We start from the raw sequence: 26,141 nt of genomic DNA on the forward strand, positions 1-26,141 counted from the left end.
GAAAGATTGTCCGGCCGGAGCGCTCGCTGCCGGTACCAGGAAGTCCCGCAGACCTTCACGATTGTGGACCATACAGTTCTTTTGCATCTGTTAAGGTGGACGTGGTGGTTTTCCAGCGAGACAGCAATGCACGAAACCACGAGGTGCCGTCATTACTCATGGTCATTGCGTCATATTTTTGTCGTCGTATTTTTATCGAACGAAATGCTGCTTGCACGTGCATACATCTTCTATTCATCATCACATCGTCATCACATCACAACATCTTCTACTCGTACAGCAGGCCAGGGTTTCACAACGTTGTGATTGCCACTGCATTGTACGGCGATTGGAAGTGATCAGTGCTTGCCCTAGCCGGTGCTACATTTACGGAAGAGGATGTGTTTCGTAAGCAGCATCTTGTTTCCAACATTACGTTTTTCAATGTTGTTATGTGTTCGCACCTGACTTGGACTGAGTTCTTGTATGCCGCATAACGTGCTTAACGCCCTGAATGCGACTTTACTCAACTTGAGCGACAGGTAAACAGCGCCGGTGCCGACAAACTAGCCTCGTGCTGTAATCGAGGCGGCCTAATTAATGCGGCTGGTGATCTTGTGACGCTGACGTGGTAGCGCCAAAAAACCGCCCGTGCTCAAAACTTTGAGCTCGTTTTGCTGGAAGTCCTTGCGAGACCCAGGTCCCATATTTTAGCAGGCGAACTAGATTTCGAGACGGACTTTGACCTGCATGCGTATTTATTTTAGGAGGCGCACTTCTGCGCCAATAGACTAAGGAAAAGAGCACGGCGTCGTTCATCGAAAACTGCTCAAAAGTTAAGTCATCTACTGCTCGTGGATGGCGTTACGATCGAATTTCGAGCTCTGAAACCGGCATTGTCGTCACTTAGCTTGGCTTCAGCTGTTTTTTTCGCGGCACGTGCGTTATTACCCTGGGAGCCCGCAACATTTGCAATCGGCAAATTTGATTTGATCCGCGGGATGTTTTTCTCACTGTGTACGAAACCGGCTTCACTTATTTGGTGCGCTCGATGAAAGTCCAACAAAAGAGGCGAGCGTGGCACAGCTCGCTTTGAGTGAGCTATGCAATTGATTTCTTCGTTATTGCATTGTGGCGGGCCCTCTCGTGGCTGTGCTGGGGTGGAATGATTCCGCTTGAAGTATCAAACATCGTTCAGCATGCCGCCTTGAGAATGCCTCCTTACTTTCACTTAAGGTTTTAAATAATTCCTTCCCAGTTCGTATCAGCTGTACTTATGAAATGCATTATTAGTGTCCTCCTCGGAAGGAATTTGGCTCCTTAGGTTCGCAGGGATGGTGTTAGCCGTCGTGTTTCGTTGTGAAGCCAATGTTTTCCTGCGTCGTTAGATCCGTACAATGCATTTGCGATTAGCCTTTTGGAATTGTGAATGGATATTTTGCTCACTGTTTTCGGCTTCCGTTTTCCGTTCTCTTCTTCCCTGCGCGCTGGCAAACGTCTTCATAAAACTGCAGCGATGGGATGCGATTCTGCCTCAATCAATTTTAAATCAGCGGCCGTATCCCTCCCCCACGCTCTCCCTGCGCTCTGCCGTCTCTCCCCTCTCTCCACCCGCTCCCTCCGTCCCTCTCTCTCCGCGGCGACGGCGGGGGCGATCGTCCATCACACGCGTGATCCTCTATACAATCGCCGGCCACCATGAGTGCCCTGCCGCATCTCCGATCGCCCATTGTGTGCGCCACGGGCGGACGATAAAAACGGTCGCGCCGCTGGCCGGGCGGCGCGAAGCCGGCGGCGAGAGGGGAAGAGAAACGGCGCCGGGGGAAGATGGAGCGGGATGCGGCTGTTGCTGGGATGTGATCGTGGTTATGCCGGGTCGCTGGCGCTGTCGGTGTGTTCCAGGCGGTCGTTTGTCTCTCGTGCAATTACGCGTCTTGTTCATGCACGTCTGACGCGCGTGATCATGTGCACATTCGCGGCGCGCGTTTGTCTTAGTCACGTGATATTTCGTCACGTGCCATTTGCGCACGTGTCGCGTATTTAAACGCCGTTCAGTTAAACATCTCAGCACTCGGTATTGCTTCTCCGTACCATTCATCTCCCCTTCATTCATGAACTTTTGCAGTCATGCGCCCGCTCGTCACCCATAAATCTCTAATTAATTTACACCTTTCCCACCATCAATTTACGCCTCTCCTAGCATTAATGCACTTCCGACTTCTGCGACCATTTATCCCCATCTGGCAATTCCGTCTGCTCTTTTATCCATGTTATTCCCGTAGTCTTGGCGGCTTCTCTCCGTATTGCATATTTCGCACAGCAAGCACCTGGATAACAGCGCGCCGTCGCTAGGCTCACCCCTCTTGTGTAAAGCCGTGCCTCTCTCATGGAGCCATGCCTCCCCTCCTCTGAAGCCATACGACCCTTCGGAGCCGGGCGTCTCCCGCGACTCTTTCCCCCATGTGATCATTGCACACCTGTGCTGTCCCGCGTCCGTATTCCGTGTTCCGTACTAGAGCCAACAGGATAGGGGCTGCCCCCCCCCCCCCCAAACAAAACAAAAAACGGGTGGGCCAATTCTCTTTTCAGTCAGTTATTTCCTGCATTACTGTAGCGTTTATGTTAGTTTCCCACAAACAGCTGGTATGCCATAGCCATATGGCCGTTCTTTTATGTTTCGGTTTCCATTACGCTTGGGTCCATGTGCATCCTTCGAAAAGATGCGTCTCTGAAGCCATTTGTCTTCCGAGAACCATGCGTCTTCCTGGAGCTACGCTTCTGCTCTGGAGCCATGCATCTCCCTGGAGCTATAGTTGGAACCATGGATCTTCCAGGAGCCAGGCGACTACCACGAGCCGCGCGTCACCCACGAGCCGTGCGCCCCCCCCCCCCCCGAGCCATGCGTTTCCCACGAGCCATGCGTCTCCCACGAGCCATGCGTCTCCCACGAGCCATGCGTCTCCCGGGACCCACGCGCCTCTCCGGAGCCATGCGTCTCCCAGGGAGCCACGCGTCTCCCGGGAGCCATGCGTCTCGCGGGAGCCATGCGTCTCCCACGAGTCGTGCGTCTCCCACGAGCCACGCGCCTCCCCGGAGCCGTGCGTCTCCCACGAGCCACGCGCCTCCCCGAAGCCACGCGTCTCCCGGGAGCCATGCGTCTCCCGGGAGCCATGCGTCCCCGTCCTCCGGGCGGGAGCCGGGCCCGGTATCGGCCGTGTGGGCCGAGCCTGCACCGGCGGCCGGCCTGAGTTACTGCCGCGCCGATAACAGCCGCAACACTGAGCGGCGCCGTGTGTGCCGGCCGGCGATTTATCGCGCCGGCACCGCAGCCTGCCGGACCATGCGCTCCTTAAGGGAGTGGGCAGGGAGGGGCCCGCTGGCGTGCGCATGCCGGCCAAAATGAAATGAAGTGGAAACAGAGTGCTGGCGTTTTCACCTAAATGTATGCGTTTGTGTTTACGGCGTTTGTCTTCGTGCCCAGTCTGGGAACGCTGCATTTATGGTGTGCAGCCTGTTCTCAGGTGGCAAAGAGCCTGTTGGCCTGAAATCGGTTAGCCAATGGCCGGTTGGTAGGCGACTTCGCAGGCACGACAGGGGAACGAGAACGCTGTACTTAAGGTGTGCAGTCTGCTCTCAGGTGACAGCCTGTTAGCATGTAGTTTGTTAGCCAAAAGCTGGTGACTAGGCGTCTTCGCAGGCACGACAAGAGAACGAATAATACGGCCCGGCTGGTTCTCTGGCAAGAGACCTAAGAGACCGTTTGATGAGAGACCTCTGCCTCCATCACTGCACCATGGAGGTCAAACGTCGCTGTTGTCGTCGCGTCCCAGACAGTCCGGTACTGTTTGGGACGCAGGGCGTGAGCAGGGACTCCTGAAACGCCGGGGGTACGGGAGTTCAATGTCCAGCCGGGACGGGTTATCCTGTATCCCTACGCCGTTGGGAGGATGCCCTGCGTGCCACCCACTGAACGCTTCGTTGCTGGCCCGTTATCACCGCATTTCAGTAACATGGTCCGTGATATTGGCCCGGACAGCGGCGACCCCCGCGAGGAACTGTCCATGTGAACACCGGAAAAGCATGGGAATGGAATTGTCTCCTCGTCATGAAGGAAACTTAGGTCTTCGCGTGAAGCTGTGGAATGTTCTCCGCGGAGAAGGTGCCCAACTTTCCCCCTCCGTGCAGCACATTCGTTGCCAGTTTGGGCTGTTCGCAGAGGCGGGTGCCTCACTCTTCGAAATGACCCCTTCGGAGTTGGAACATTAGCAAGGCTGGGAAAGCGAGCCCCTCAGAATCATTTCGCATAAAAACGAGCCGTCATTAATTGTAGATTAACGACTGCGCTGTCGGCACACGACGTCTATATATTTATCAGGGGCTCGCATCTGCATGCTGGCTACCCGTCCACTGCAGGCTCGAGCCAGCCCCCCCCCCCCCCCCTTCCCCTCCTGCCCGGGATGTTGGTAGCCGCGTGGCTAGCACGGGTATGGACGGGTGGAGCAGTTGGTTGGGTGCCCACCCCGTTCTATTTATTCGGGATATCAGCAGGAATACTCACACTAGTCTCATAGAATGCTCCGTATCCCACGCTGCATTGACTTACGATGCATCCTAGGTTTTAGGTTCTGGACATGTTCGGTCGGTGGCTTACATGGGCTTCCCGCTGCGGTATGTGGTGCCAACATGTACTGCAATAGGAAATGTTCTTCATTTAATGGGGTTTGGCGCCACTTTCCGTGTTGCTGATGCTTGTGCGTCATTCGTCATTCATAACGTCATCCTTAACGTCATTTATCATCGAATTGCGCTCACCCTTGTGGGCACCATTTCCGGCCAAAAGGGCACCATAGGACAATGACTAGATGATCCAGTTTGGGTTGTTATTGGCATTATGTTTAAAGGCCGGTTCTAAATGTCAGGGAAAAGCAATAGCAGGACTGCTTATTGCCCACGCTCAGTAGCAACAATGATGTTTCTGCACATAAATAAGGGTGAAATGAAATTACCTTGAATTTGATGGCAGAGCATTGGCCTAATAAATCGCGCTCAGAATCTCGAGGATTATCAAACAGCGCTTCCGGATCTTCTAGTCTCATGCAGTCCTACACTCATTGGGATACACGAACCCGACCCACCTTTTCTATTCCGTCCGTCACTGCGAACGTTAGGACGCTGGCCCAAGATTAAGAGGTCCGGTCTTAAGGTCAAAAGGGCCGGGTTCGGTTTGCGCCCCCATACACACACACTGCACCCGGCTTCCACTCCAATGCTGAAGCTGCTGCGGGCCTCAGCACCTGCACGTGTCACACCTTAGCACGTCAGTACCTCAGCCTCTCGGCACGTCAGCACCTTAACGTGTCGCGCCTCAGCACCTGAGCACCCGCGCGTAACGCGCCCCAGCACCCGCTCGTGTCACACCTCAGCACCCGCTCGTGCTGCACCGCAGCACCCCAGCACCCGCTCGTATCGCGCCCCAGCACCCGCTCGTGCTGCACCGCAGCACCCCAGCACCCTCTCGTGTCGCACCCCGGCACCTCAGCAACTTGTGCCGAGGTGCTGAGGTGCTGCGGTGCTGAGGTGGTGAGGTGCTAGGGTGCTGAGGTTTGACGACATTTACGCGTGTCGTCAGACACCCGGGCGGCCACAGGCGACCGGCGCGTGTTAATGAACGATGATGAGATGACATGATGAGAACGGCGTGTTACTAAACGACAAGGAGATGACATGATGAGGCCAGAGCATCACTGAACGATAAGATAGCATGATGAGGTCAGCGCGTTACTGAACGATGAGGAGATGACGTGATGAGGCCAGAGCATCACTGAACGATAAGATAGCATGATGAGGTCAGCGCGTTACTGAACGATGAGGAGATGACGTGATGAGGTCAGCGCGTTACTGAACGATGAGGAGATGACGTGATGAGGCCAGCGCGTTACTGAACGATGAGGAGATGACGTGATGAGGCCAGCGCGCTACTGCGTCGAGCCGACGGAGCGGAACTCCGCTCGTGCTGAGCGTCGCCCGACGCAGGCAGCCCCAGCGGAACTCTGCTCGTGCTGGGCGTCGCCTCGACGCCGGCAGCCCCCAGCGGTAATCCCGGCCGGAATGGAGGCCAGCGACCGGCGCAACGCTCTGACACGACATGACACATAATTACGGCCGATATTAACGATCTGTCGCCCGTTTTTGTGTGCGACGGGCGGCACGCGGCGAGATGCAGATGGGACAGGCAGGCTGCAGGTAGGAAGCTAGATGCGGCAGTGCACTGCCTCATTCTTTTCTGTGGCGTGCTTGTTATGACAGGGCTTTTACCCACTATGCCTCGTATAATGTTACGCATCAAAAAGGTACATAACGTTACATCGGGAGTCGCAATACGGAAGTGACAAGTTGTTTGGCATGTAGTGGGGATGTTTTTTTGAACTACACCCTTTTGCTCGTTGAAGAAAACAGGATATTTTGTAACTCCTTGTAGGCACAGTCTGGTGGTGCGTTACTCTTGGCAGTGAAAGCTCTGGAATTTGTTTTCGGCCGTCGGTGATTTGCTCCGGCCTTGGTCGCGACGGCGGCTGACGACGCCAATGATTGTAGCAGTTCGGAGCATCAGCGAATAAAAAACGATTAAGTCTTATCGGAGCGCGAAACTTCCACTTCCGCTATCGTGCTGCACGATGACTGATGCTTCCTGAATCCTTCACGAAACGCGTTCCCGGCAGCGCTGCGTCGGCCATTTTTTTCCAGTGTAGCGAGCGCCAGAGCCCAGGCGCAGGAACAACAACCGATAAAAAGTGCTGCCAATGCCAGCGGCACTTGAACTGCACCCACGGAACCCTAGGGAAATACCCTGGGGTCGCGCGATGGCCCATCACCGCACGTGCGATGGGTTTCGAAGCCGTCTGCCACGCTGGGACGCGGTTCGGCGCACGTCTGCAGCAGTTGTCTACGAGCGCAAGCACATTCACGTTGAGCGCGGCTGGTGCGACGTTCGCCCAGTGTTGCTGTTAGACGGGTGTCTTGCGGCGTGGATCCATTTTACGTCAACCGCGCAGATGCGCTAAGCGATAAACGGTCTTCGTGTGTGTAGGATAGGGTGAGCGAAGGCGTAAATGAAAATGGGAAAATTGGGATGAGAGCGGAAGTGAAAGGAAACAAATGGCAGATAGAAGACCCAAACCAGCTTAGCGAAATTAGTTTCGTGCGTTTCCAAACTTGTGGCCGGGGACAGAGTCCTGGAGTCTCGGAGCTGCGAAGTTTTGGACCAAGTTTGAGCGTCGCCAACCAATGCGCTTATCTGAGCTTGTGTTTGGGACATCCAGTGATATGGCTGCTTCAAAGACATATGCCGCTTCCACTTCGTTCGTAAGCTTAGGTTGTAAGCAAGCTTCCAAGTAATTTGAACGTGGAATCAACACCGTTGACCATCAATGCTAGGTGACCCCTGCTGTGTCAGGCGTCGCCCGCTACGAAGACCGTCACTTCTCGCTTCGAACGACGACTGAAATCCAGGCCATATCGCGACGAACATGGCATGGCTTTGAATGCTGCAGGGCTTCCGCGTACCGTGACGCGATCGCGGTCAATGCGAGGTGGCGGCTTATGTCGGGAGGCCTTCATGTTGTCTGCTTTGAGCGGATGCTGGACGTACCACCCACGCCATCCTGCCATGTTCATTGTTTTCCTGGGTCTGTGCAAGGCCACGGAAACATTACATAAAGCTGAGCTTAAGATGTAACAAAACCCTGTGGGATGATGTTGTCCAGATGGTTTTTTTAATCAATATTTTGGAATTAACTTCTCAGCTTACAGAACATTTCACTAGATTAAGAGATTCATAGTTGAAAATTGTACGCACAGACCCCGTTCGGGGAGAAGGTCAACAGGCCCTTTGACGGCTCGAGCGCCGCTGATGTGTCTGGTGTACGAACGTGTCGGCCCACTGTCGAATGACGTCATAGCATTGCAGCGCAGTGAATGCTGATCCATGTTGTGATTCACCGTTGCTTCGCATGCTTTGCGGTTGAAAACGCGCTGCTACAACCACATTTCTTGCATCCCCTTTCCAACCAGAAAACTGGAATCGCTTGCACCGAGCCTGATCATGGTGCATGGCGCATTTTAGTTATGTGAAATGGATTGAACTTACCCAGCATACTTTTGGGAGTTAAGTACGCTGAAATTCGTGGACTATTCTATCGATTGATAGATGTTGTCCCCTTTGCCGCGAGTTTGTGCTCTGGGCAGTGATTACTTACAAATTTTAAGCCTCGAGAGTGGCCGTGATGAAAAGACGTACGCGGTGATATATCAGCTGTGCCAGCGTTTTATTCCACAATATAGCTATCGGATGCAGAGCAAGAGTGGCAGTGTATCCAGCGTTCGTGATTTGTTGGTCTTTGGAAAGGTGCTTTTCGGAATTGTAATTCCTCCTTCCGGAACAATTTTCGGTTTGGGCGATTAACGGCCGATTAGTCCCAAAATCGATCACAAAAGTTTAAATCCAAAGAGAATAAGCTCCGCTGAAGCATTCACTTATTACCACAGCCCTGCATGCTGCAATCCACTCATCGCTTTCAAGCACGGCCTGTAGAGAAGAAGGGAATTTTTCATGATTTGAGCGCAAGATAAGAAATATTTTCCCAGTGCTTGACATAACCGAGCGGCGAAGGAACGAGATTTGTAAGCTACAAGCACAGAAGAGATGTCCTTAACTTGCGCAAGGAGATTTGGGGTGCGGTAGTGTAGTGGTTAACGCGTCTGCATTAACCACTGCGCGTCTGGGAAACGAGTGGTACGGGGTCCGATTCCCCGCGGTGCCCCCGCGGTGCCCCCGCGGTGCCCGCACTTCCTGCCAGGGTGAGAGGCAGGCGACGCCATGTAGCCTCAGCAGCTGAGTGCGTCGTAAAGCCCCAATGACACATGACACAAGGAGATTTGAGAAAATTGTTTTTTTCCAAAGAAAGATCACTTGATGGGTAATGAACCGAACATATGCAATCGCTACGTTTTTAGTTTCCTGTGCTGACCACTAAATTTAAACCAACATCTTACGGGGAGGTATTAGCAACTCCCAACAATGACTAACAAAGACAACGTTTTCTTACTCAAGCTAGGCATTGCCATGAACTCGGTCCATGGCAAGATTGGACAAGCTCCCCTTCACTACTTTTAACGAATTGGGTAGGAAGTGTATGACGATGATTAAACAAATCCGCCCTTTAAAGCTCTTCACTCAGCTCTTGGCCTCTGGAAAAGCTACTGGAGACTCAACACTGGCATCGTGAAACTATGTTGAATATTAGCTTTTTGTATTTTTTCCGGGAAATTTAATGAAAAAGATATGTCCGAAAAGCGTTAGATGATCACAAAACGCTTCGTGTCATTTGCATTCCACGGAGCAAGTCGTGTACGGATGACAGCAGTCTGCCGCAGATCTTAGCATATTACGCTGTGTGCGTCACTCTCCATTAGTGTGGGAGTTCTCCCCAACGGAAGCGCTCGGCGGTGGTGCTCCACTGGCTTTGATGGGATTTGACGTGTTTTGTTTGGATCAATGAATAAACCACAAGCGGCGAATCAGAGTGGATCAAAGTCAGAATCAGACCAGAGTAGATGCGAGTTGTCAGCGCAGGGTAATTTTCGTTGTCCAATGGCTGCCAATGGAGGGAGTGTTTCCCCGAAGGAGGCTACGTTGAAGCAGCGGAAGAGCCTTGCAAAGTGTTTGTTGTGGACGGCGTTTCGCTCCAGACAAAGCCGTCAAGGCTGCTGTTTTGCTGCGTGGTTTAGAGAGACGAAGGTTTTTCTTGTTGGTTGTAATGCCATTGCCGTCTTTCTTTTAGTTTGCCGTGTGCCCAGGCTCTCCGCATCGTGTGTAGCCGTCATAAGCCAAACGGCACGTGCAGTTAGGCAATACAGAACCCTGTTTGGTGAATACAGAAACGCACAGGCACAGCAGTTAAGCTCACCGATAGTGGCTCAGAATGCAAACAGCAGGAAAGCGGTCATGTGTGAAAGGGAACCAGCGCTTGTAATTCGGAAACATGACTGTGCTTCAGTAGCAGTTCGGTATCCGTTCATGGCGTTCAACGTGATACTGGTGGATGGCCATTTCTACTGACAGGCTGCCATCAAGGTAAAGACTTAGCATGCAACCCCGCGTCTGCTGGCATCGATGCCAATTCTGGACACATGAATAGCCCGCCCCCTCGTGAGGGCTCATGTACCAAAAGTATGCATAGTTTTGCAGGACGGACGAAATCCAGGTGACAGCCGGTATGTCAAGAGTTTCATGCTGCTGTTGTTTCCACACGTGGCGTCCCAAATAAAATGCGGTTCGCGTGACTCGCTGGTCGTGACATTCCCGTTTCGGAATGGTGACATTGATCGAGCCTGTCTGTGTGGGACCTGCACGGCACGGGTAGTGTTGAGAGATATTCTATTTAACGTGTGGGTTCTTGTTGGCTGCGAGTTGGGACGTCAAACTGGGCTAGTGGAAGCGGTCATGCAAGTAGCAGTTAATGAAGTTCTCCAAATTAGAATTAATCTGACAAATGACTATCTGTCTGTTCCGTGTGTGTGCTTGCTGAATCCGGACGGAGAGTGTGCTATCGCGAACCTTCCAAACCAGGGACGCATTTGAGAATACACGCGGCAGCTTTCCCCAACACGCGGAAACGCAATACCAGTAGCAGAACCTAGTCGCTCATTCCAAACTCGCTGAAAAAGACACCGCCAACGTAGTTCGATGTTAACCCTTACGGCATCACGTGAAAAACGGCACCAAATCAGCACCCGCTTCACCCCATCCCGCCCAAATCACCCACTCTGCGTCATTTCCGGCGCCTCTGTTCTCCGCCGGCAGCGCCAGCCCGGCCAGCGTTCGGAGCGATGCCTCTCAGTGTAAGAGCCTCGATAGCCAGCTCGAGTGGCAGCCTGCGAGGGGTGGGGCCCGGTTCCCGTCGGGGGTAACCGGCCGGCACCGTCGGGTGCCGGCCTATCGACCGGGGCAGGGGCACACAAACAGCGGGGCAGAGACGACCCCGACGGCTGCCGCAGTCGTCGGTAGCGGCGCGGCGACGACGGAGCTCCGAACCGAGGTCCGCGGGGTCAGGTTAGAGGTCCGTGGGGTCAGGTTAGGGGTCCGTGGGTCAGGGTACGGGTCCGTGGTGTCAGGTTAGGGCGTCCGTGGGGTCAGGTTAGGGGTCCGTGGGGTCAGGTTAGGGGGTCCACGGGGTCAGGTCAGAGGTCTGCGGGTTCAGGTCAGAGGTTCCCGTTGGGGTCACGGTCCGAGGTCCAGTGGGATCAGGTAGGTTAGAGATTCCTGGTGTCGGGTCAGGTCCGCAGAGTCAGGTCAGAGGTCCGCGTGGTCAGGTCAGAGGTCTGTGGGGTCAGGTCAGAAGTTCGCGTGGTCAGTTTAGAGGTTTGCATGGTCAAGTCAGAGGTCCGCGGGATCAGGTCAGAGGTCCGTGGGGTCAGGTTATAGGTCCGTGGGGTCATATCACAGGTCCGCGGGGTCAAGTCAGAGGTCCGCGGGGGCAGTTCAGAAGTCCTCGGGGTCAGGTCAGAGGTCCGCGGAGTTAAGAGGTACGCGGGATCAGTTCAGAGATTAGCAGATGTTAGCGCTTGTAATAGGGATCCAGTGACACCAAGGTTTAGGATGGAGGTGTGAATAGGTTACGTTGAGGGCCAGGACTGGACAAGCCACGGCAAGTATGACGGGTTTCAGGTCTGATGAAATCCCGTGGCTCGTGGCCGAGGTCTGCAGAGTTCGCGAGTCAGGACTGAGGTGCGAAGAAATCGCGGAGTTCGTGGCGAAGATTTGATGACGTAACTAGGCTCAGAACTGAAGTCTGGAGTCGGCGTAGGGCCGGCGCAGAGGCCTAAGGAGGTCTCGTTGACATAGAGGACGTCGCAAAGAGGGAAGGGGTTCGGAGAGCGGCGGAGCCCAGGTGTGACGAAACGTGAGCGACGTTTGAGGAGCGCCGAGACCGAGACCGGCGGAGGTTTGAGACCGAAATCTGAAGGAGCTGCAAGCACTGGCCGAGCCGGGAGACCAATGCCTGGCAACCTTGGGACTCGGAGCTGAAAATCTGAGGAGTTCTGAACCGACATTCCTGGACTTGACCAGCTGTGGACTGATATCAGCAGACCTGACGGGCTCAGCAGCCCTATCTGAGGACCCCACGAGGTCTGGACTGGTTCGTAAGGATTTGGCGAACTCAGTGCCGACATCCGGGGACCTGAAAAGCTAACCCCAGGCCTGTTGTAGAAGCTAACGGAAGTCTCAACGCTGAGTTCGAGCTACGCGTCTCAAGTCTCGACGCGGAGTATGAGTTACGAGCTATGAGCGTCGTGGTTTAAGACTCGCCTCTAGTAGATTGTGTACTGCAAGACTCGACTTGAACTTGAAATCGTGCGAAGGCGTGGCCGTTTGCTCATCTGCGCGTCCGTTGACCTGACTTGAGAGGGGTCAGCAAGGTCAGAGGTGACCGCGGTCTACGCTGGCTTATGACGGTAGGTCGATGACCCCGTGATGGCGATGTACTTCTATGCCAAGAAGTTGGGAGACAGCAAAGCGGCCTTCGCGAGGCAGAAGGTAAGTGTTAAAGGCTAGCTGGAGAACTTGCTCTCGTCGAGACGAATCGTCTATGATCGGATTTTGCTGCCCCATTTTGTTGGGATCATAAGACTTTCGCAAGCTTTACCCTGTGGTTGGTCATAATCGGATCGTTCGTACTTTTTCAAGCGGACCCCATGGTTTGTTCGGCGGACCCATTGGTGTGTGATTCTGCTCTTGCGGAATTGATCTCAATATGCGGAGTGGATCCCTACTTGCGGAATCAATTCCGACACCGCCTCGCGGCCTGCGGGTCTGTGTCCAACCCTAAGTCAGCGCAGAGAGGCGTAATTTTGAATCGACCCAGATGTGAGTAATCTCACAGATGTCAGGGGCAGTTCCGGAGTCCCTTCCAGTGATTGAAGCGAGTTTGGTGACAACAAGTCTGAAGTTAGCGCGATCTCCGTTATAAATCTGCGATATACGATAGATCTTTTGATAACGAGGTAGCAATAGAAGTGTTTCTTCCCGCACTGGGTGCTCGTGTGATGTTTCCAAATAAGAACTAAGTGTAGCTGTTGACTGTACTTATATTTGAGTTGACTTATCGATGTTTCCAGCCGAAAGAGTTGCCTCAATTTCGCCTCACTCCAATTAGCGAGAGGAATCGATTCTGCCTTGACACACCACAATTGTGCCGATTCCGGAATCGATTCCGACAGGAACCAGGCACAGGCACATGACGTAATGGGAGTTGGTGAAGAAACAGGATGGCGGGAGTCCCGTCTACGTTACTTAAAGGCTAGTTTACCTCGAAAAGATGCTTGCGCTCTTGGATGCATCGACGGTCGGCCGAGCGGATGTCTTTTAATTGCATATGATCATGTGTGATTTCCACGAATTTCTGGCGACCTTTTTGGCACTTTGCTTTGGGACGGGTTAAACCACGCGAAAAAGTCCCAGTCTCCGGCTGGTAGCTCGCACGGCTCCAGAACGGTAACGCCGACGGATTTATTCGAATAACACTTAATTAACGACTAAAATTATCCTTGCCAACCGGTGAACGCGGCGCGCAAGATCGTGCGGATTATGTGCGCCAGGGTATTTTCGTGGGGTGAGAAATACGATTCCGGAATGGTTGATCCCACGCCAATTGATATACGTTTGGCATTAGCCGCGCGAAGCCCAATGTCACGCTTTGATGCGCCGCCTCGCGTTTTCCAACTTGCTGCAGCTGCAATTAAAAAGCTTTCCCTCCAGGAGTTCAGTATGGATTGGCTTCGGAGCGATGGGTTCCGCCGCACGCTAGTTGGATGGTGCTGCCAGGTACGGGTGCTGGCGGTGTGAGGTGGAGTACAGAGGGCAGGCCCTGCGAGATGCAGGTGCTGGCGGCGTGAGGTGGAGCACAGAGGGCGGGCCCGGCCAGGTACGGGTGCTGGCGGTGTGAGGTGGAGTACAGAGGGCAGGCCGTGCCAGGTGCAGGTGCTGGCGGCGTGAGGTGTAGTGCAGAGGGCAGGGGCCCTGCCAGGTAGGGGTGCTGGTGGCGTGAGGTGGAGTACAGAGGGCGGGCCCTGCCAGGTACGGCTGTGGGTGTCGTACGTATTTGCGTAAGACATGAGGGAATCAGAGGGGGCGGTTGTTTCGTAATGTCTCCACCCGTCTGAAAATTCTCAATTTTTTTGAGACTTTGATAGCAGAGGGCTTCACGGGTAACAATTTCTGTTCCCAATCAACCTTTATCCATGTTGCTGTGAACCTTATTTATAGTTATCCATTCCCGATCAGTCGTAGCCTGCCCGATTGGCCTTTTCCAGTACTTAAAGTCTATCTATTGAATAGTTTCAGGTAAACTCACACCCAAAGCTCATTCTTTTTCATTGACAATTGCAAATATGTATTGAGTGGTGCCAATCATTACTGAAAGAAGCTCACGCACCAACACTGTAATGGCGAGCTAGCTGTTTTTTTAGTCAACGTCCACATCACGTGGTGTTATTTTGCTGCAGAGAATAAGATCGCTTGGTTTCGTAATTAAGTGGTCCTTATGGCAGAGCTGCGCGTTGTTCTCCACCCATGATGCATCAGAGATGCCTCAGCAGTCCTGCTTGGCTGAAAAGGCCTGAAAAAGCTACCCGGTGATGAGGAGGAGCGCCTTTCCCGTGGCCGGTTTAATGTGCGCGTGGTAAGATCCGTAAGTCTGTACTGTGAGCGAAGTTCTATCTGTACAATCCATTAAGCGGTTTTTAGGCGGGCGGGTTGTATATCTTTTGATCGGATTGATTCTCCCGCAGGCTTGCAGTAATTCACGTATCGTTGATGTGCATTTCCGGGAAGATTAGGTATTGGGATATACCAAAAATTCAGGTCACTGTAGGATAAAATCGATCTTCGTGAGCGTATGTTAGGCCGAAAGTAGCCTGTCTGCATTAGCAGTCCGGAGCAGAGGTGGCGTTCACTGGAGAAGTCAAAACAAGGCTGGACCGAGCCACGGCCAGCCTGATCCAGAAGAGTTCTCGACCAGACCTAGCGTGAACCAGATCACCGAACCATGAACGCTCTGACAGCCGGTGAGCTCTGGGCGTAACACCAGTACGGTAGAATGAGCCGAGAGCCACCAGAACCATGAACAGCACGAACTGCGCCCAGCTGAATAAACTGAACTGAACTGACTGAACTGAAGTGAAGTGAAGTGAACTGAAATGAACTGAGCTGAGCTGAGATGAGCTGAACTGAACTGAACTGAGCTGATTTGAACTGAACTGGGCTGAACTGAACTGAACTGAACTGAGCTGAGCGGAACTGAGCTGAGCGGAACTGAGCTGAGCTGAGCTGAACTGGACTGAACTGAGCCTATCACGAAAGCCCCGTTGCCAGCGTGGCGTGTCTTCCACAGCAGCCAGGCTAGGGTGAGAGGATGTCACTGTAGTCGTCTTTGTCGTCACGCCGCTTTGTTCTCCGGAGTTTCTCCGCTTGGTGTAGCTGCCGCGTCGTTTGATGTGGTGTTTTTATGCGGCTGATCTGGCTGTGATCGTCATATTCATATCAAGGCTCGCCGATGGCTCCTTTTGATCTGATCTGATCTGATCTGATCGACAAAGTGTGTTCTCAGCAAACCTCCATTTTGAAATTGATCATGTTTGCCACGGTTGCCGTGGTTACCATGGACGTACTGGGTCGCCGTGCACACCGAATTCTCGCCTCTAGCAGAGCTGGGGCAGTGCGCAGAGATAAGAGGGAGGCAGAGGAAGTCAGATGGGTCAGAGGGCTGACCCCCCACCCCCCTCCGACGAGAGAGCCTAGATCAGCGGGCTGGCCCATGAACGCATGGAGCTGGAGTCCCTCCCCTTCACCAATCTCTCTTTAAGCCCTCGTCGCCAGCCAGCATCCCCGTGCCTCGTACCGACGCGCTGTCTCTTTCGTCTCGCCCCCCCCCCCCCCCCACCCCACCCCCACCCTCCCCCCTCCTTGTGCCGTCTTTCTCCTCTAACGCGTTGTCTGCACTGCCATTGTTCCCACGGCGGCTCAGTAGCCGATGGGAGAGTCATCGGAAACCGATGGCACGTCCCTAACTGATTGCCATTCCCGCCTGCTCACCCCTCCCCCTACCCTGCCATTCCCGCCTCCTCACTGCGCTCCCCCCCCCCCCTTCCTCTGCTGCTCCCCGGTGGTGAAGGTGTGGCGAAAGTGGCAGGCTGGAATGGGGATCGGGAGATTGGAGTTGAAGTCCCGCGCGCTAGGCAAATATTTTGCCTTGCGTTATGCAACAACCAGAGAGAAGAATGGCGGTGTTAATGTATTTTATGTACATACATTTATATCGTTAAACGTAGTATGACGAACGTTACTGCTCCCCCTTCCTCCCTCCGGCAGTCCAGACATAATAGTCCTGCGAGACTGTGGCTATTTAAAGCGCTGTTTTCGGTGTTGTTTGCTGTTCGTTTTTTGCGATGACACCATTGAGTTACCGCTAGGTATGTTGTGAACTCCAGCGATATTAAAGCCATAAGAAGTCGACTGACACTTTGGAAAAAGACAGGTGGTGCGGACAAGTGATGAAATTAACTAAGAACTACAAAATTAACAACTGGATATTTGTTCTTGTGAGAAAAAGTGACAACAGATTTTATCCTCGCGAAAAGAATATGTTCGAACGGACCCCGTACCCGAACCACAGCCACGTAACGACACATTTTGACCTTCCGAGGATGAGTGTTATCCAGGGGTGCACACCCCACGGGACAGAGCTGTTAAGCCTGCCTTGATCGGACATCCCAGCTGGATAGCAGCGGCACTGCTATGCTGGTTTCCGTGCAGTTCGTGTTCTCATTCAAGGTCCGATACGGTGTCGGCGTCGAAGGTGCGGTGGCGGGGAGTAGGCCGCCGTCATATCCTCCACTGCTGCCGTCTGTACCCTCGCTAGCCCTCCAACCTCTGTCTGGTCGATGCCCTCCCCTGCCCCCCCCCCCCCCCCCGAACAGCCAACCAGGACCGGCGGTTCGGTGAATCAGCCTCCTCGTCGATGCTCGCGACGCGTGGCAGCCTGTCCCCGAAGCGCCTGGTAGACAGCGGTAGAGCCTGGTAGACCCTCGTGAAACCCTCGCTCTCGACCCTTGCGACAGGACGGGGTGGATGACGCTGAAGCACGGGGCGTGAGTGCCAAGTGGTTAGCGCCGTATGCTCTCACGTTAGGAGCCCGGTTCGAATCCGTGCTGCGTCTTGGTTCATGAGAGCGTATGGCCGGTGTAGTCGTCAGCGCTCCATGAAAGGGGGTGAGACATGCATCGCGTTATGTTTAAAAAGCCGGCGTGGTAGTGTGAACGAGGACTTGGCGTGGCTCAGAGGATTGATGTTGCAGTTTTTCGGACAGGCGTGATGTGAGGCGATGCTTGCCGTGATTTCATTTTCGTCATGTGAGAGTCTTTGCACTTGACTTCATAAAAACAGGGAGACTCTCAGGTCCTGTTTTTAGCATTATATTCTTGTGCTGAAAAGTGATCTGCAATGAATCTAGCAGCATTTGTATAATGTATTTCTTGTCTTGTTATTTGAATTTCGGGGTATATTTCGTGTGTGGTGTCAAGTGTATAGGACGAGGGTCTCATACTCATACGAGCGAGTGTTGGGTAACATGATATAACCAGTATTCCCTGATGTACTGAAGGTCGGCTATTTCGCAGCATAACAACTCATATTGTCTTTTGTTCCACGCAGCGATAGCTGTACTTGGCTGTCGTCTTTGCCACCATTGGCAGAGTTTTGTACCACTCACCACGCATCTCAATGCTGACTTAGCTGTACTTCAATCACACTTAATCACCGGGGATCGTACAAACTAGCCTGAAACGGCAGCGGGCCCTCAAAGATAGTCAGTTTAGTCGATGAAGAGTGCCGCGATATATTGCGCTGGAACGCCGTGAGTTTTGGACGTGACGCCGAAACCCCGCGCGTGTCTGCTGCAAATTTTTGGGTCAACGTGGCCCCAGGCAACGGGCTGTCCCAGCAACGATTCATCTGTGACCTCAAACCCAAGGGTCGTGACCTGTGGCATCTTCCCATCCCAGGAGACAACATGACCTCTGACCTTACCCCAGCAGCGCTACGACCCCGACACCTGCCCGTCCCAGCAGCCAACGTGACCTCTAACCTCTCCGCGCGCAGCAGACACCCCGACGCCCGTCTCGTGCCCGGCGTCTAGTCCAGCACGCAGTCCGTCGTCCCCACCTGTGGATCCAGCCAAACGGCCGGCGCCTTAATGGCGTCCGAGTAATCTCGGCGCTCATCCCTTCGCGCCGGTCATGATCTTTCCAGCGACTGACGTGGGCCGCGCCGCAGTCCGTCTTCGGCAATGTCTCCCAGAACGTGTTACGGCAAATGGAGCTCGGCCTCGATGGGACATGATGGGATGACTCCGGTCTGGTGGAACGGCCGGGGAGCGTGGGTGAAGGCTGACGCCGGCGTCCGGTCTTGGTGACAAAATTCAAGGATTCAGGTGGGCGATGACGTCATGCGTGAATTATTATGGATACCGTTGTAATTTTGTTCCCCCCTTCATGGATAGGCTGGGTTTCACATATTTCATGGTCTTTCTGGGTCTTAGCAGAGCTATTCTGGCTTCCTTGACGCCTTTCACTGGTGCGATTTTGACTCGCTGCTTCAAATCGTTGACGTACACGTGGCTGGGGGTAGTGCCTTGGCCCCTGAGGCTGTGCGTGGCGGCCTTCATCGTGGCGGCCTTCACATCACTTCGAGTGAATTCGTGGCGTTGAGTGAGCTGAGACGCCAGTTAACTGTACCGGCCGAATTTACGACGCAGCACACGCGCGAGGGAGAAAGGTTCAGTGGTCGTATTATAATCTGACGTGTTCGTACGTGGGTGGCATCATCAGGATCTCGGCGCAAATCCCCACGCTGTCGTTCGCGTTATGTTCGACATAGTATGGGCTAGGACAGACATAATTTCGCCAGTTGAACGACTCATCAGGAAGCTTCTTCGCGTCTGGCCAGGCGAGGGGAAGATTTATTGCTTGGGATCCCCTGTCGGTAGCCATTTGTGCCAGCCGACGGTGGAGGCTGTGATAAGGCCCAGCGTCTTGCTGACCGTGCTGCCGGCCCTCGTCGCCGCAGCTCGCGAAGCCACCCAACCGAAACGAACTCTCCGCTGAAGCTGTCGCCTTCCTGCTACCCTCTCCACCATGACGAATGCGGCGGATGTGACGCGCTTGCTCGACGTGACGAATGTGGCGCCCAGTCCCGCGCTGCGCAGTGGGCGGCGGTGGCGGTGCCGTTCTGGAGCTTCCGCTCGAGCTGGCGCTCGCGTGAGACGCTGGTTCATTTCATCCGCATTTGCACCGCCGCTGCTGCCGCCGCCATCGCCGCCGTCGCCGCCGCTTCCCGGATTCGAGCTCGTCGAACAAACACTTGACCAAACGGAGGTTGTCGAAAATAGACCGCACGCGCAAATGCGGCGCTAACTTGATTGCTTTTACATGCGCATCTACGGGCGACGCAAGAGTTCTCCGCAACTGGAAACAGGTAATGAGCTTGCTTTGTTTGACGCAGAAAGAACAAAAACGTGTCCATTTAGCGGTTGGATCGACGCGCGAGGCGCCGCCTTTCGCGACCCGTGATTCGTACGAGGACGTCCGCTCATTGCCGGTGAGAGGTCCTCGATCACTCGGCCGTGGGTGGACGCTTGTTAGAGAGGTCAAAGTGAGGTCAGATGGTATTGCAGATAGATTGGATAAGCTCGCATCGCATTCAAATCCACACCATCGAGCCACTTTTATCGCAAGGATTCGTCGACGCTCATCTCGATGCATTTTAAAATATCGTCACTTTGAGGCACTGCTACCACCCCCTCGTTAATTCTCAAGATTTGTTTCGCTTAACGTGGCCATGTTCTCGGCATCAGCCCTAGCGTCTGATGTCGGCCGGCACTGCTGCTGCAAGGAATGAATGTTTTTGTTCTACGCTCACTCTTCTGTGGTCAAGAGAGTTTCGCAAAACGAGTTGAGGAGGGGGTTGGCGAGCAAAAAAATGGCTAAATCACCTGAAAAGTGCTTCCCAAGTGTGCTCCGAATTTGGGGCACTTTATTCTTAATGTCAGGACTCGAACTCAGGGGGTGGGGGGGGGGGGGGGGGGCGGGGGTGGGGCCCCTCTAATCAAGAAACTACACACCTGGGTTAGGACAAGCTCCAAAGTGTTTTGTTGCCAGGGCTCGGTAGCCAGATTCACGCGTCCTTTCTGTCCCCTTCCCCCCCCCCTTCACGAAGTCTGTATATTCCGCGCTAGATGCGTTGTTTTATCACCATTTGCGGCACGCATCTTTCGTTTCCAACGCTCTTGTTGAGAGCCTTCGTCTTGGCGGTTGGCAGCGGCAGCGGCAGGGAAAGTGAGACGTGGGTGTTAGGTACTCCCAACGCTCTTGTTGAGAGCCTTCGTCTTGGGCGGTTGGCAGCGGCAGCTGCAGAGAACGTGAGACGTGGGTGTTACGTGTTCCCAAGGCTCTTGTTGAGAGCTTTCGTCTCAGCTGCTGGCGGCGGCAGCGGCGAGGAACGTGAGACGTGGGTGTTACGTACTCCCAACGCTCATGCTGAGAGCCTTCGTCTGAGCGGTTGGCAGCGGCAGCGGCAGAGAGCGTGAGACGTGGGTGTTACGTATTCCCAACGCTCTTGTTGAGGGCCTTCGTCTCAACTGTTGGCAGCGGCAGCGGCAGAGTACGTGAGACGTGGGTGTTACGTACTCCCAACGCTCTTGTTGAGAGCCTTCGTCTTGGGCGGTTGGCAGCGGCAGCGGCAGAGAACGTGAGACGTGGGTGTTACGTACTCCCAACGCTCTTGTTAAGAACCTTCATCTCAGCTGTTGGCGGCGGCAGCGGCAGGGAACGTGAGACGTGGGTGTTACGTACTCCCAACGCTCATGTTGAGAGCATTCGTCTTGGGCGGTTGGCAGCGGCAGCGGCAGAGAACGTGAGACGTGGGTGTTGCGTACTCCCAATGCTCATGTTGAGAGCATTCGTCTCAGCTGTTGGCAGCGGCAGCGGCAGAGAACGTGAGACGTGGGTGTTACGTACTCCCAACTCTCTTGCAGCTGGGAGCTGGCTGGGCAGATCGCGGGGGCTGGCAGTTTCATGCGTCCTTATCTTTACTGCCTCCGTATCTGCGCCATACGCCGCTGCCAACGGGCTGTTTTCGTGCTCTTCGCCCGGCAGCGCGATCTGACTCGCTCTGGCCCCGAGCGCCGGCTATTTGGCCCACTGTGGGCTATCTGGATGGGGTCCTGGAATGGAGGTTATCAGAGCTGGGGGTCCGGACGGGAGTCATCTGAACTCAATCTCTGTGGAGCGTGGTCCGCAGCGGCTACAAACAGGTTCGGATGAGCGCACCTGAGCGGAGCCAGGGGGCTCGTGCCATCCGTGCGCACGCTCTCCGTTGTTCAACGCCCAGACACGTGTTGCCACTCACGCGGTTCGGTGTGACTTGAGTTCGCTGCCTAAGTAATGTTGCTGTTGGCAGCGTAAAGCCCCCTCGAAGGGAAGTATTTGTTGGAAGCGAAAGAGTGGCTCAGCGCTGATTTTTCGTCCTTTCAAATGCGTTGGTCAGGTGCAATGTACGCAACGTCTATTGAGATGCGTCCCTCCGTATATTTGCTGTCTGCGCATTTAAACTGCGTAAATGTAACTTTAATTTATAGCTTGTACCGATGGATCTGACTCTACTAGTGCTAGGCAAAGAGATCTTGGTGCTTGCATGTAATCCCAGCGGAGCGGATAATTTCTCGTCCTGCGTTTTTTGCCCGGTTTGGACTCCGAGGTGGACTCCGCAGGAATCATTCCAGGTCGCATATCGGCACCACACGGCCGCGCCGAGGCAGTCTCCTTTCAGCGGACACATACTGACCTTTCCAGGTTTTTTTGGCGTAAACATCGCATACGCTTAATGGCCCGTACCTGACAAGTATTGCGGAAGGTGTGTCCCGCGGTATTCCCCGGGTTGAAGGTGCCGACGGTCTGACGTAAACGGCAAAACAACATCATGACCAAGTCCGAGTGACATACTCGCTTGGTGTGAATCGTTGCACTAACGGGTCGTTTAGGCGTGTGTGTGTGGGGCGGGTGAGGGTTCCTGCGGAAGTGAGGTGGTTGACCGCGAAATAGTTTTACCAGGGATGCTGTTCGTCGCAATCTTGGGCGGGCATTGTGTGGAGATTGCAGTTTAACACGTTATTGACGGACTGTGGCCGGGTTGTTGCGTGCGCGGAGACATATGAGGCTGGACGGGCTTTGTTAGGCGCGAGGGCAACAAATCTGGAGGAAAAATGTCCCGGCAAATTGGTTGCGAGAGTAAGCTAGGAGGTTCTCAGGGATTCCAGCCGGATATACGAGAACCAATACACGCTCGTTTGGTTTCGTTAGGCTCTATTCACGTACCTTCGTACAACGCGAAAGTCCTGTTAAGGATCCTGGTTTTAACTGTTGACGCGCAATGGACATATATATGTCACTGCAATGTGTACGTATCACATGCTTGCATACCACACCGATTGTAGCCAATATGGGTTTCAGTTTCGTATTGGGCAGGATGCCTACTAGAACTGCCTCTTAAGAAGCTGACGCCAAGCGAGGATTTCCATTTTATCCCGCTTATGGGCAAGCCGTGTCTGTCCTTCCTCCTCAGTCTGCGCGCTTGTGACGGTGTCTGCCATTCCGTTTCAGTCTGGCCTTCGCTTTCAGTCTGCCCCGGTTATGCCGGTGTCCGCCCTCCGTTCTCACTCCGCCCTGTTTGTGACTGTGCTTGCCCTTCGTGCTCAGTTTGTCCCGCCTGTGAACGTGTCTGTCTTCCGTTCTCGGTCCGCCCCGCTTGTGACTGTGTCTGCCCCTCTTGTTCAGTCTTCCCTGCCTGTAACCGTGTCTGCCCCCCGCTCTCTAGGCTGCCCCGGTTATAACCGTATCTGCCCTTAGTTCTCAGCCTGCGACGCTTGTGACCGTGTCTGCCCTTCATTCTCAATCTGCCCCTCTTGTGACCGCGTCCGTCCTTGGTTCTCAATCTGCCCCGCTTGTGACCGTGTTTGCCCTTGGTTCCCAGTCTGCCCGCTTGCGGCCGTGTCTGCCCTTCGTTCTCAGTCTGCCCCTATTGTGTCCGCGTCCGCCATTGGTTCTCAGTCTGCCCCGCTTGTGACCGTGTCTGCCCTCCGTTTTCAGTCTGCCCCGCTTGTGACCGTGTCTGCCCTTCGTTTTCAGTTTGCCCCGCCTGTGACCGCGTCCGCCTTTGGTTCTCAGTCTGCCCCGCTTGTGACCGTGTTTGCTCTTCGTTGTCAGTCTGTCCCGCTTGTGACCGTGCCTGTCTTTCGTTCTCAGTCTGCCCCGCTTGTGACCGTGCTTGCCCTTCGTTCTCAGTCTGCCCCGCTCGTGACCGTGTCTGCCCTTCATTCTCAGCCTGCCACGCTTGTGACCGTGTCTGCCCTTCGTTGTCAGTCTGCCCCGCTTGTGACCGTGTCTGCCCTTCGTTCTCAGACTGCCCCGCTTGTGACCGCGTCCGCCTTTGGTTCTCAGTCTGCCCCGCTTGTGACCGTGTTTGCTCTTCGTTGTCAGTCTGTCCCGCTTGTGACCGTGCCTGTCCTTCGTTCTCAGTCTGCCCCGCTCGTGACCGTGTCTGCCCTTCATTCTCAGCCTGCCACGCTTGTGACCGTGTCTGCCATTCGCTCTCAGTCTGCCCCTCTTGTGACCGCGTCCGCCCTTTGTTCTCAGTCTGCCCCGCTCGTGACCGTGTTAGCCCTTGGTCTTCAGTCTGCCCCGCGTGTGACCGTGTTTACCTTTGATTCCCAGTCTGCTCCGCATGTGACCGTGTCTGCCCTTCGTTCTCAGCCTGCCCCGCTTGTGACCGTGTTTCCCCTTCGTTCTCAGTCTGCCCCGCTTGTGACCGTGTCCGCGCTTCGTTCTCAGGCGGGCGTACGTCGTGGTCGCTCTGCTCCGGGCCACATCAACGGAGGCAGCCCGCGCTCCTCCTCGTCGGACCACTCGACGGACAAGGTCACCGTCCACTCGCCCGACGTCAGCGACAAGGTAGCCTCTCCGAACACCCCTCCCGAAGCTTGTGTATATCGCCGCCCTCCGCTATGTGGGAGGCCAGCCAATGCTGTAGACATGTGTACTCAAGGGCCCGACCGCTACCCCGCGCGATCGAAGCTGGCGTCCTAGTTCCGAAATTAAAATGTTAGATGTGCAGTTGGAAAGTTATGGCCGGATGGAGCTATCATGTGCCATTAAGGAAATGCAATCACCAAATGGTTGATTACTTAGAAGGGATTGCATTCTTCTGTTGTGCACGCTTCCCTGAAAGTTGACGTCAAATCGTTGGCGAAAATTGATTGTCGGGTTCCTATGAAATGCCGACTCAGAAATGTGTGAAAGCCGTGATAAAAGATGAGAAGTACATTACATCAGGCGTTTTTTTTTCATCCTTTTTACGTTTCCTTGATAGTGAATAGGTATTTTGTGACAAAGTTAACGGTAAGGCCCTGTGTTCGAGCCCTGGTGGTGGAATTTCGCTTGTCCTCGCAGCCATCGGGGTCGCAGCGGACATGCGTCGCCGTCCCCTGGGGCAGTCACATGCGTCTAGGAAAGACCGAACTGTGAGAAATGGGCGCGATCTCGTTAAACGAGGGCAGCTGAGAACTCTGAAGAAATTTGTCCGGATGGAAAAGAGAGACATGTGGCACCAAACGATGGTGCTGCACGAGACAGATGGGAGAGGGAAGCAGCAGCTTCGCAACAGCGAAGACTTCGGCTGCGGCCTGAGAACAAAGTTACGATCTCACGGATGAGAAGTCTGGTGGACCCTTCCGGTCACACGGAAAGCAGTCCCATCTTATTAACCGTTGACGACGATAGCGAATAATAACAAACCAAAAACAACTAGACGCCGGTCTGCCCAGCTTTTCCACATGTTACATGTTAATTGATCTCCGGTTGCCTGCCACGGCACAGTCTCCTGTCATGTCATCAATCTCTACCGCGTGCCGTGGTGAGGCGCGCCGTCGTGTTACCCACCGCTGCCGTGTGTAGCTTTACTACGCCCTGTGGCGTGGACAGCCACTGTCCTGCTGCAGCCGCTGCTGTGCAGGCTGAGCTGCTCCCAGCGCTCCGGCCGCTGCCATGTTGTCCCAGCGCTCCGGCCGCTACCATGTTGTCCCAGCGCTCCGGCCGCTACCATGTTGATCCTCTGTCTTACGCCTTAGCATGCGCCGCCTCTGCTGGCTATGCGTCTTGCGCGACGTTCGGGAACAGGGCGACGGCGCGGGCTGCCTGCCACGATGATTTATCTCCGGGAGGCTTGGGAGCCGGGTAATTGTGACCAGTGGTGCCCCCCCCCCCCCCCCCCCCGGTAAAATAGATCGGTGGGCGCTACTGCGAGGGCGCGGGAAAGGCGGGGAGGCGGTTAAGACGTTCTGGCGGCGATGCTGCGCCCCAGCGTTGCCAGATGCCCGACGCTGCTCGGGTTGCCAGATGTGGGGCTGACGCTCGGAGGGGGGGGGGGGGGGGAGGCGATAGAGAAGTGGTTAAACTGCGAGTCTGGGAAACCATATACACGTGGTTCGATTCTCCGCGCTGCACGGCCTTCCTGTCAGGATGGGAGGCAGGCGACGCTATATTTCCTCTGCAGGCTGAGTGCGTCGTAAAGCCCAAATGACACGAAAAACCCAGTCAACGACGCTGTTGTTGGTAGAATTTCCTGTTGTGTGGTAGTGACATAGAATCTGTCGTCTGGAACGGTTGCGCAATCCCTGTTGTGTCATGACAGCGGCAGTAAAATCACCTATACGTTCGGAGTGGTGCTGCTCAGCAGGACTTAACGCTTTATCAATCACTTCAGGCATGGTCCTGTTTCCACTTTTCCTATTCCCCCCTTTGACGTTGGAGACAATGTCTTAATCATCATGGTTGTCTGGGACGCAATCCTTCGTTGCGTTAGAGATAGTGCTCCGTCTTCAGCTGCGTTGGTGACAGTGGTATGGTCTTATTAGGTGGAAACGATTGGTCTGTTGGTACGTGTTGTTGATTGGAGTTTTGGGACGCGCCGACTACTGTGGTCATTTTGCGCCCATTGG

General features: G+C 54.4%; 1 protein-coding gene across 3 annotated transcripts in view; it reads left to right on the forward strand.

Moving 5' to 3' along the window:
• The window catches only part of LOC119104458 (ras-GEF domain-containing family member 1B), a 148,148-nt gene that overhangs the window by 99,773 nt on the left and 22,234 nt on the right, over positions 1–26,141 (forward strand). For all 3 annotated transcript variants that reach the window (XM_037228164.1, XM_037228163.1, XM_037228162.1), the window contains one exon: positions 23,977–24,096. In XM_037228164.1, the coding sequence (XP_037084059.1) occupies positions 23,977–24,096 (120 nt within the window). The remainder of the gene's footprint in view (positions 1–23,976; positions 24,097–26,141) is intronic.

The sequence above is a fragment of the Pollicipes pollicipes genome, unplaced genomic scaffold (assembly GCF_011947565.3).
Source record: "Pollicipes pollicipes isolate AB1234 unplaced genomic scaffold, Ppol_2.1 Scaffold_6052;HRSCAF=7182_pilon_pilon_pilon, whole genome shotgun sequence".
Taxonomy (NCBI): domain Eukaryota; kingdom Metazoa; phylum Arthropoda; class Thecostraca; order Pollicipedomorpha; family Pollicipedidae; genus Pollicipes; species Pollicipes pollicipes.